The sequence below is a fragment of the Oncorhynchus nerka genome, linkage group LG13 (genome assembly GCF_034236695.1).
Source record: "Oncorhynchus nerka isolate Pitt River linkage group LG13, Oner_Uvic_2.0, whole genome shotgun sequence".
Taxonomy (NCBI): domain Eukaryota; kingdom Metazoa; phylum Chordata; class Actinopteri; order Salmoniformes; family Salmonidae; genus Oncorhynchus; species Oncorhynchus nerka.
In genome coordinates, this window is record NC_088408.1 from 94,244,971 (window position 1) to 94,254,841 (window position 9,871).

Sequence of the window (9,871 nt, forward strand, 5' to 3'; positions counted from 1 at the left end):
ATAAAACAATTAGAGTGTCATTTCCCCAAATTTGAAACCCTTATTCAAGGATTCAATGACCTCTCTGATGAGAGTAGGCCACCCGTCCTGTTGGGGGAGGACGCAGAGAGCTGTGGGTTGGCAGCGCACTACATTGCTGCCTGCCATAAGATGAGGGACAGTGTTTGACAGACCAATCAACCTGCATATGTCCTCTACTGTATGCTCATTGTTATTGTTCAATGTATTGCTATTTTGACCCTTGGATATTGTTCAAATCAAATCAAAGTTATGTATATAGCCCTTCGTACATCAGCTAATGTACAGAAACCCAGCCTAAAACCCCAAACAGCAAGCAATGCAGGTGTAGAAGCACAGTGGCTAGGAAAAACTCCCTAGAAAGGCCAAAACCTAGGAAGAAACCTTGAGAGGAACCAGGCTATGTGGGGTGGCCAGTCCTCTTCTGGCTGTGCCGGGTGGAGATTATAACAGAACATGGCCAAGATGTTCAAATATTGTTGTTACTGTTGTCCCGTTGACAATTTTGATTCTTATTATTTTCATATTGTAAAAATCCAATGTAAGCTTTGGCAATATGTACATATGTACAATATGTACGTCATGCCAATAAAGCAAATAGAATTGAATTGAGAGAGTGAGAGTGAGAGTGAGAGAGAGAGAGAGAGAGATTTCTATCAAAATGTTTTAAATATACTGAACAAAAAATAAACACAACATGCAACCATTTCTGAGAGTGAGAGAGACAGAGCGAAAGAGACAGAGCGAGAGAGACAGAGCGAGAGAGACGGGAGAGAGAGAGAAAGAGACAGAGAGGGACAGACAGAGAGAGAGAGCGAGTGAGAGAGAGAGAGAGAGAGAGAGAAGGGAGAGAGAGTGAGAGAGAGAGACAGAGCGAGAGAGAAGGGAGAGAGAGAAAGAGAGAGAGAGAGAGAGAGAGCAAGTGGGAGAGAGAGCGAGTGAGATAGAGAGAGAGAGAGAGAGAGAGAAGAGATTTCTATCAAAATCTTGTAAATGTACTGAACAATAGTATAAATGCAACACACCATTTCTAAGATTTCACTGGTTTTTCTCTGTTTTTAATGAAAATATTTTGTCTTCTGATAGTTGCTTCAGAGTTGTTCAATGTAAAACGTCTTTAGGATCCGTCCCACTGTTTTTAAAGTCTGATTTCTATACGTTTTCAAATAAACTTTTAAAATTGGCATTAATAACATTGTTGTTTCTAATTACTAATCTTTTAAAATTATAACTGGTTCAGAATGTACGTGTTTTCTGAGAGATGAAGCATATTTACCAGGTTAAGTTGCCATTAACTACTATGTTTTATTTGAGTTTAACCTGTAATGTTTGGCTCTCTTTAGAAGTAAAAGTTCAAAATTTGTATTTTCTTCTTTACCTTGTAAAGATATTTTTCTGGTCTTTTTTTAACACGGTGCTTTATTTTTCTCTGTATCAGGGGGCTGCTTTTTCTGTCCTCTCTGTCTTTATTTGTAATGGTAATGGTTAAAAATGATTGTTTAAGTATTAAATAAAATTCAGTTCTAGAAGAAACACTCTGTTCATTCTCCACATTTTGTCTATAAATTGTATTTTCTGGAGTAACAACATAGCATGGCAGAATCACATGACGACAAAGCATGGCAGCAACACAACATGACAACAACATGGTATCAACACAACATGGCAGCAACACAACATGGTAGCAGCACAATACAGGATACAAATATTATCGGGCACAGACAACAGCACGAAGCAGCCACAACACTTTGCTATGGGACTCGAAATTGGAATTGTCCGTAGAGCTCAGAGACAGGATTGTGTCGAGGCACAGATCTGGCAAAGGGTACCAACAAAAATTCTGCAGCACTGACGGTCTCCCAGAACACAGGGGACTCCATCAAGAAGTTTGGAACCACCAAGACTCCTAGAGCTGGCTGCCCGGCCAAACTGAGCAATCTGGGGAGAAGGGCCTTGGTCAGTGAGGTGACCAAGAACCCAAGGGTCACTCTGACAGAGCTCCAGAGTTCTTCTGTAGAGATGGGAGAACCTTCCAGAAGGACAACCATCTCTGCAGCACTCCACCAATCAGGCCTTTATGGTAAAGTGGCCAGACGGAAGCCACTCCTCAGTAAAATGCACATGACAGCCCACTTGGAGTTTGCCAAAAGGCAACTAAAGACTCTCAGACCATGAGAAATAAGAATATCTGGTCTGATGAAACCAAGATTGAACTCTTTGGCATTAATGCCAAGTGCCACATCTGGAGGAAACCTGGCACCATCCCTAAGGGGAACCATGATGGTGGCAGCATCATGCTGTGAGGATGTTTTTCAGCGGCAGGGACTGGGAGAATAGTCAGGTTGAGTGAAAGATGAACAGAGAAAAGTACAGAGAGATCCTTGTTGAAAACCTGCTGCAGAGTGCTCAGGACCTTCATGTTAGCCATGAAAATTAATTACTTAAAAACCATACAATGTGATTTTCTGGATTTTTGTTTTAGATTCCGTCTCTCACAGTTGAAGTGTACCTGTAATAAAAATTGCAGACCTCTACATGCTTTGTAAGTAGGAAAACCTGCAAAATCGGCAGTGTCTCAAATACTTGTTCTCCCCACTGTATCAGCTGGTCAGAAGGGCTATATAAATAAATTAAATTTTGATTTAAAAATAGCCGTGCTGCAACTCTCCCCTCCAACCTGACAGAGCTGCAGAGGATCTGCAGAGAAGAAAGGAAGAAACTCCCCAAATACAGGTGTGCCAAACTTGGAGCATCATATCCAAGAAGACTCGATGCTGTAATCGCTGCCAAAGGTACTTCAACAAAGTACTGAGTAAAGGGTCTGAAAACGTATGTAATTGTGATATTTCAGTTTTTAATTATTTTGTAAATTTGCTAAAAAAATTCAGAAAAACTGTTGTTGCTTTGTCATTATGGGTTATTGTGTGGATTGATGAGGATAAAAAAATTATTTAGTACATTTTAGAATATGGTTGTAATGTAACAAAATGTGGAAAAAGTAAAGGGGTCTGAATACTTTCCGAATTCACTGAACCCACATATACACGCACTCACACCCTCTCACCCTCTCACCCACACAGACACACACAGACAGACTGGCGCAGCTAACCTCGTGGGGACATACAATCAGTCCCATTCAAAATCCTATTTTCCTTAACCCATAACCCTAACCCTAAACCTACCCCTAGGTTATAACCCTTAAACTAACCCTATCTCTTAACCCTAACCCTAATTCTAACCTTAACCCTAAATCCCCAAGAAATAGCATTTGACCTTGTGGGGACTAACAAAATGCCCCCAGTTAGTCAAATTCTTGTTGGTTTACTATTCTTGTGGGGACTTGTGGGGTCTAGAGTGTCCAAGATGGCGTAGCAGTGCAGACGTGTTTGTCGTTTTCCCATGTAAATTTTGTCTTTTTTTCATCTTTTTTTGTATATATTTCAATATACTTCAATCTCTTTTTCCATTTTTAAAAATTAAATATACCTTCCGGCAAACCGTCTCACCCAATGTGTTACGGATCCGCTATTTTTAGACCTTATAGCTAGAACCTCCATCAGAAGATAGCCATCAGATGCTAACCAGCTAATTAGCTACCAGCTATTTTGTCATTGTTAGCCACTGCTACTTGTTAGCCACTAGCCACTTTTACCTCTAGCTCAGACACCAGCCGCTTTTACCCTGGACAATACCCGCCAGTCTGCACAACGCCAGTCTGCACAGCCCGATATCAACCCTGAGCATATCAGGACTGCTCTTCTCCACCATTACTCCAGAGGACTCCAGATCACCGCAGCTAGCTAGCTGATACCGAGTGGCCCAGCCCCAAAGCTAGCCTTTGAACCAGGCCCATCTTTCGGCATGCTCAGTGGACCTTATGATCATATGGCTACACAGCTGATGCCTCCCAGACTCTTCACTAATACCTCCCACACATGGTGTGACCTCACCTAGCATAACCTCTCTTAGGTAGGGGGCAGTACTTTGAATTTTGGATGAATGAGGTGCCCAATGTAAACTGCCTGTTACTCAGGCCCAGAAGCTAGGATATACATATGCATGGTAGTATTGGATAGAAAACACTCTAAAGTTTCCAAAACTGTTAAAATAATATATGTGAGTATAACAGAACTGATATGGCAGGCAAAAACCTAAGGACAATCCATACATGATGTGGGACATTTTTGATATGGGTACTTTTCTATTGAATGCCTATACAGTATCTAAATGGTTAGGACCCAGATTGCAGTTCCTAAGGCTTCCACTAGATGTCAACAGTCTTTCGACATTGTTTCAGGCTTGTATTCTGAAAAATGAGGAAGAATGAGACCATTTTCTATGTACGTGGACTGTAGAATGAACCAGAGCTAGTTTTCGCGCGTGACCGATTGCGCGCCGTTCGTTGTTTTTCCTTTCTATTGAAGACGCTATTGTCCGGTTTAAATATTATAGATTATTTAGACTATAGACAACCTGAGGATTAATTATAAACATCGTTTGACATGTTTCAACGAACTTTACTGGTACTATTAGGATGTATTCGTCTACATGTCATGTCTGCCTTTGAGCCAGTGGATTACTGAACAAAACGTGCCAACAAAACAGAGTTTTGGGACATAAAGAGGGACTTTATTGAACAAAAAATATATTGTGTAACAGGGACTTTTGTGTCCACAACCATATGAAGATCTTCAAAGGTAAGTGATACATTTTATCGCTATTTCTGACTTTTGTAACTCCTTTACTTGGTTGTAAAATGCTTTTGTATGCGGGGAACTGTACTCAAATAATCGCATGGTATGCTTTCGCCGTAAAGCCTTTTTGAAATCTTACACAGCGGCTGGATTAACAAGAAGTTCATATTTAAACCGATGTCTAACACTTCTATTTTTATGAATGTTTAATTAGACTATTTCTGTATTTTGAATTTGGCACTCTGCAATTTCACCGGAATTGGGTACCTCCACTGTACCCGCACCCTACCATACCCTATTCTAATCTATTCTACCACACCCAGAAATCTGCTCCTTCTATTTTCTGTACCCAATGCACTAGATGACCCGTTTTGATAGCCTTTAGCCGTACCCTCATCCTACTCCTCCTCTGTTCATCGGGTGATGTTGAGGTTAACCCAGGCCCTGCGTGTCCCCAGGCACTCTCATTTGTTGACTCTGTAACCGTAAAAACCTTGGTTTCATGCATGTGAACATCAGAAGCCTCCTCCCTAAGTTTGTTTTACTCACTGCTTTAGCACACTCCGCCAACCCTGATGTCCTAGCCGTGTCTGAATCCTGGCTTAGGAAGGCCACCAACATTTCTGAGATTTCCACCCCCAACTACAACATATTCCGTCAAGATAGAACTGCCAAAGGGGGAGGAGTTGCAATCTACTGCAGAGACAGCCTGCAAAGTTCTGTTATACTTTCCAGGTCTGTGCCCAAACAGTTCGAACTTCTAATAAAAATATATATTCTCTCCAGAAATAAGTATTTTCCAGCTGTGCCCTGGACACCATATGTGTATTGATTGCCCCCCATCTAGCTTCAGAGTTCGTTCCGTTAGGTGACCTAAACTGGGATATGCTTAAGTGTCTACAGACTATTCCCACATTCTCAAAAATAAAAATATTGTTTAATTCTCCAATTTCGGGTATTAGGAGTTTTGGGAAGAATAATGTCTTTGTTCTCCACAGTCTCTCTCTCTCCACTCCATGGCAGTGAAGAGAGAGAGTTGTGATGTTGTGACACTGTAAAAGGTAAATGTCGAATGGTTAAAGGTTTTGACATAAGATCTCAAATCTAGTAGAAATATTGATTAACTATTTTAATATGCTGTGTACACTCTAAGGCATCTTCTGAGAAATAATAAAACAATTCAGAAACATGATTAAGACCGACTGAGAACATCTTGCTATGAAGCACGTTTTTTTAATGCTATAAGGAAATGAATACATGAGTGAAAGGGTGACAAAGGTCATAGGTTACAACCTAATCATCAAACTGTTCCATCTAGTAACTGTAGACGTAGCCGTAGCTGTAGGAGTAGTAGACGGTGCCTCTCTTCAGCTGGCAGATCTCACTGTGTGTTCCCGGGCGGATGGTGATTTTGCAGGTTCCCATGTGGTGATCTAGTCCGACGACATCATCCCACACCTAATAATAATAATCATCATAATAACAATAATAGTAAAAATCATCATAATAATCTTCCTCCTCCTCATCATTATCATCTTCTTCATCATAATAATAATTGATTTGATTTACATGGTGATTTTCCAGTGCTCAAAACGCTTTGCATAGTAAGGGGGGAAACTTACCTCCAGTGTCAGGACAGAGTTGGGAAGGATGTTAGCAAAGTTGAACTGGTCAGCCCAGATGGGGTTTTCCTGATCCTCCAGAGTGTTGCTCTTGCCATGAAAGGATGAACCGCACCACACCTAAGGAAGATAATGTTGTCAGTAGACTTTATTAAACTTTTTTAAATTATGATTGTGCTTCTTTGGGATAGGGGGAGGTATTTTGACGTCCGGATGAAAAGCGTGCCCAAAGTAAACTGCCTGCTACTCAGGCCCAGAAGCTAGGACATGCATATAATTGGTATATTTGGATATAAAACACTCTAAATTATGTGTGTGAGTATAACAGAACTTATTTGGCAGGCAAAACCCGAGAACAAACCATCCAGGATTATATATATTTTTGAGTTCACTGTGTTTTCAATTGGATTTCTATGGTAAACTAGATTTATGAGGCACCTGGTTGCAGTTCCTATGGCTTCCACTAGATGTCAACAGTCGTTGGAAATTGGTTGATGTTTTTCCTTTGAGAAATTAAGAAGTACGGCTAATCAGAATGAGAGTCAAGCCAAGTGGACTCTTGTTTTGGGCGCGAGACCTGTAACTTGCTCCACTTTGATTTTTTTTGCTATTGAACACAGTATATTCCGTCTTAAATTGTATTGATTATTTACATTTTAAGATACCTTAGGGTGGATTAGGAAAGTTGTTTGAAATGTTTCAACTAAGTTTACAGGTAACTTATTAGATCTTTTGTAGTCATGTTGGGCGAGTTGGAACCGGTGTTTTTCTGAATCGAACGTGCCAAATAAATTGACAGTTTTTGGGATATAAAAAAGAAGTTTATCGAACGAAGGGACCATTTGTGATGTTTCTGGGACATTTTGGAGTGCCAACAGAAGAAGATCTTCAAAGGTAAGGCATGAATTATATAGTTATTTCTGACTTTTGTGTCGCCACCTGCCTGGTTGAAAATGATTGCTATGCATTTGTATTGTGGGGTGCTGTCCTCAGATAATCGCATGGTCTGTTTTCGCCTTAAAGCCTTTTTGAAATCTGACACCGCGGCTGGATTAACAAGAAGTTAAGCTTTATTTTGACATATTGCAAGTGTATTTTCAAGAATGTTAAATATTTACAGTTTCTGTAGTTTGAATTTGGCACCCTGCACTTTATCTGAATGTTGGTCAGGTGAGATGCTACCGTCCCACCTAGCCTAGAGAGGTTTTAAATACTAAATTATTGCTAATGTATGTACAGTTGGCTCACTTGAATGAGGAACCAGTATATGTATATTATAATTCATTAATTAATTTGATAGTTTGTTCATTTTTCTTTTACTATTTCTTCACCTAACAAGTAACAAGCCAATCACTGACATTTTCATGGTCACATGTCACTGTAGGCTACTTGATATCCAAACAAATGACAGCTGACTGTCTACTGTTTACTGTTTGATTATTGCTGTGTCTCTGTCCTTCTGTGTTATGATGTCTGTAACATCACTGTACTTCTGTTTTATCTCCCCACCTGACAGTTTGTTGTTGTAAATAAGAATGTTTTGTTAACTGACTGTTCGGGTTAAATAAAGAAGAAATAAATTAATAAATTCACCTTGACGTAAGGGCTTGGTTTTATGAATAGCCATCGTTTCAGGTTGGAGGCACGAATATCATACACTCTGACGGGGCCGCCATTCAGGTCACAGTGTACAAGAGCCAGGGCGCATAGCACCAGCAGTACCAGGTACAGAGAGAGAGAGGCCATGGTACACTGTCAGAGAGAGAGGAGATGAAGGGAGGGAATAGGAGGGGAAGGTATAAACATGTCCATAAGAGTTTGAAACTAACACTACAAACTGTATTCTGATGTATTCATGATACAGAAACTGTAATGGTTTTACACATTCAGTTCTGACAGGAAACCTGGCTGAGAAGTCATCCAGTGTACTCAACCAAACTGACAATCAACTTTTATCTAAAATCACTTTTTTTTTTCAAAGTTGATTGCAGACAGTAAGGGGCTTTCCAAAAAAGTGATTTTAGATCAAAATTGATTGTCAGTCTACAGAGATAACAAAGGTAAGATGAAAGGGAGAGAGAGAGAGAGAGAGATAGAGAGAGAGGTGGAAGACTAAGATCATGTCTTACCTGGATAGTCGAGCTGGACGTCTGTCTTCCTCTAGTCACCCAACTGCTGATGGTCCTTACTGTGCCATCGAGCTGTTTATAAAGATCTCAGCCCCCCACACCCAGCTGGTATGATGACCCACAGGTGGTATGTAAGACTACTTAACCAATGAGAACACACCTTATATTACCACGAGACGTATTTCAGCCTATAAGGTGTAACAACAAATTCTGATACTATCTGAAATGCTGATTGAACAAATTATATTCCAGATAATGTCAAAAGGCCAGCCCAGTGAATCAACAGTAAGGTGAGGGAGAGGACATTACTAAGGGTGGAGATGGTAAATAGTACTGTATAAAATCTGTAATTAATCAGTAATACCACTAATCATAATATACAGTGCATTCAGAAAGTATTCAGACCCCTTGACTTTTTCTCTATTTTGTATTCAGACTCTTTGCTATGAGACTCAGCTCAGGTGCATTCTGTTTCCATTGATCACCCTTGAGATGTTTCTACAACTTAATTGTAGTACACCTGAGGTCATTTCAATTGATTGGACATGATTTGGAAAGGCACACCCCTGTCTATATAAAGTTGACAGTGCAAGTCAGAGCAAAAACCAAGCCAAAGGTCGAAGAAATTGTCCGTAGAGCTCTGAGACAGGATTGTGTTGACCATAAATCACATTTAAGATTCCTGGCACTGAGACCATACACCTTGAATTACCAGGACACACATCAGCAGCAGGCCCAAGGACAAAGAGAGAGAGAGGGGAGGACATGGCTCACAGCAAGGGCAGGATTGAAGAAGGACAACTATGAGAGAGAGAGGAGGACATGGCTCACAGCAAGGGCAGGATTGAAGGACAACTATGAGAGAGAGAGGAGGACATGGCTCACAGCAAGGTCAGGATTGAAGGACAACTAGGACAGAGAGAGACAGTAGCTATTTATTTGACCGTGGTTACTGATCAAAACCTTAGGAAAACCTTGACAAAGTACAGGCTCAGTGAGCACAGCCTTGCCATTGAAAAGGGTAGACACAGGAAAACCTGGCTCCCTGTAGAGGAAAGGCTGTGCAACCACTGCACCACAGCAGAACCTGAGACAGAGCTGCATTTCTTGACAAGATGTCAAAAATATAAAACAATTAGAGAGTGTCATTTCCCCAAATTTGAAACCCTTATTCAAGGGTTCAAAGACCTCTCTGATGAGAGTAGGCTACCCGTCCTGTTGGGGGAGGACGCAGAGAGCTATGGGTTGGCAGCGCACTACATTGCTGCCTGCCATAAGATGAGGGACAGTGTCTGACAGACCAATCAACCTGCACATGTCCTCTACTGTATGCTCATTGTTATTGTTCAATGTATTGCTATTTTGACCCTTGGATATTGTTGTTACTGTTGTCCCGTTGACAATTTTG

The 9,871-nt window shown here is 40.7% G+C and overlaps 1 protein-coding gene across 1 annotated transcript; it reads right to left on the reverse strand.

Moving 5' to 3' along the window:
• Positions 1–5,929: 5,929 nt before the first annotated feature.
• LOC115117777 (perforin-1-like) lies at positions 5,930–8,554 on the reverse strand. Its single transcript, XM_029646272.2, has 4 exons — positions 8,464–8,554; positions 7,928–8,086; positions 6,335–6,454; positions 5,930–6,170 (listed from the first exon to the last, which is right to left on the reverse strand). Exons 2-4 carry the CDS (start codon positions 8,078–8,080, stop codon positions 6,027–6,029), a joined length of 417 nt encoding a protein of 138 aa, XP_029502132.1. The 5' UTR covers positions 8,081–8,086; positions 8,464–8,554; the 3' UTR covers positions 5,930–6,026.
• Between the last annotated feature and the right edge of the window lie 1,317 nt (positions 8,555–9,871).

What these genes read in the sequence shown, in the direction of transcription:
- LOC115117777 (XM_029646272.2), bottom strand. Translation starts at nt 8,080, where the DNA reads ATGGCCTCTCTCTCTCTGTACCTGGTACTGCTGGTGCTATGCGCCCTG. An exon ending in AACCAAGCCCTTACGTCAAG is followed by an intron (nt 6,455 to 7,927) that starts GTGAATTTATTA and finishes TATCTTCCTTAG; the next exon opens with GTGTGGTGCGGTTCATCCTT. An exon ending in ACTCTGTCCTGACACTGGAG is followed by an intron (nt 6,171 to 6,334) that starts GTAAGTTTCCCC and finishes TATTATTATTAG; the next exon opens with GTGTGGGATGATGTCGTCGG.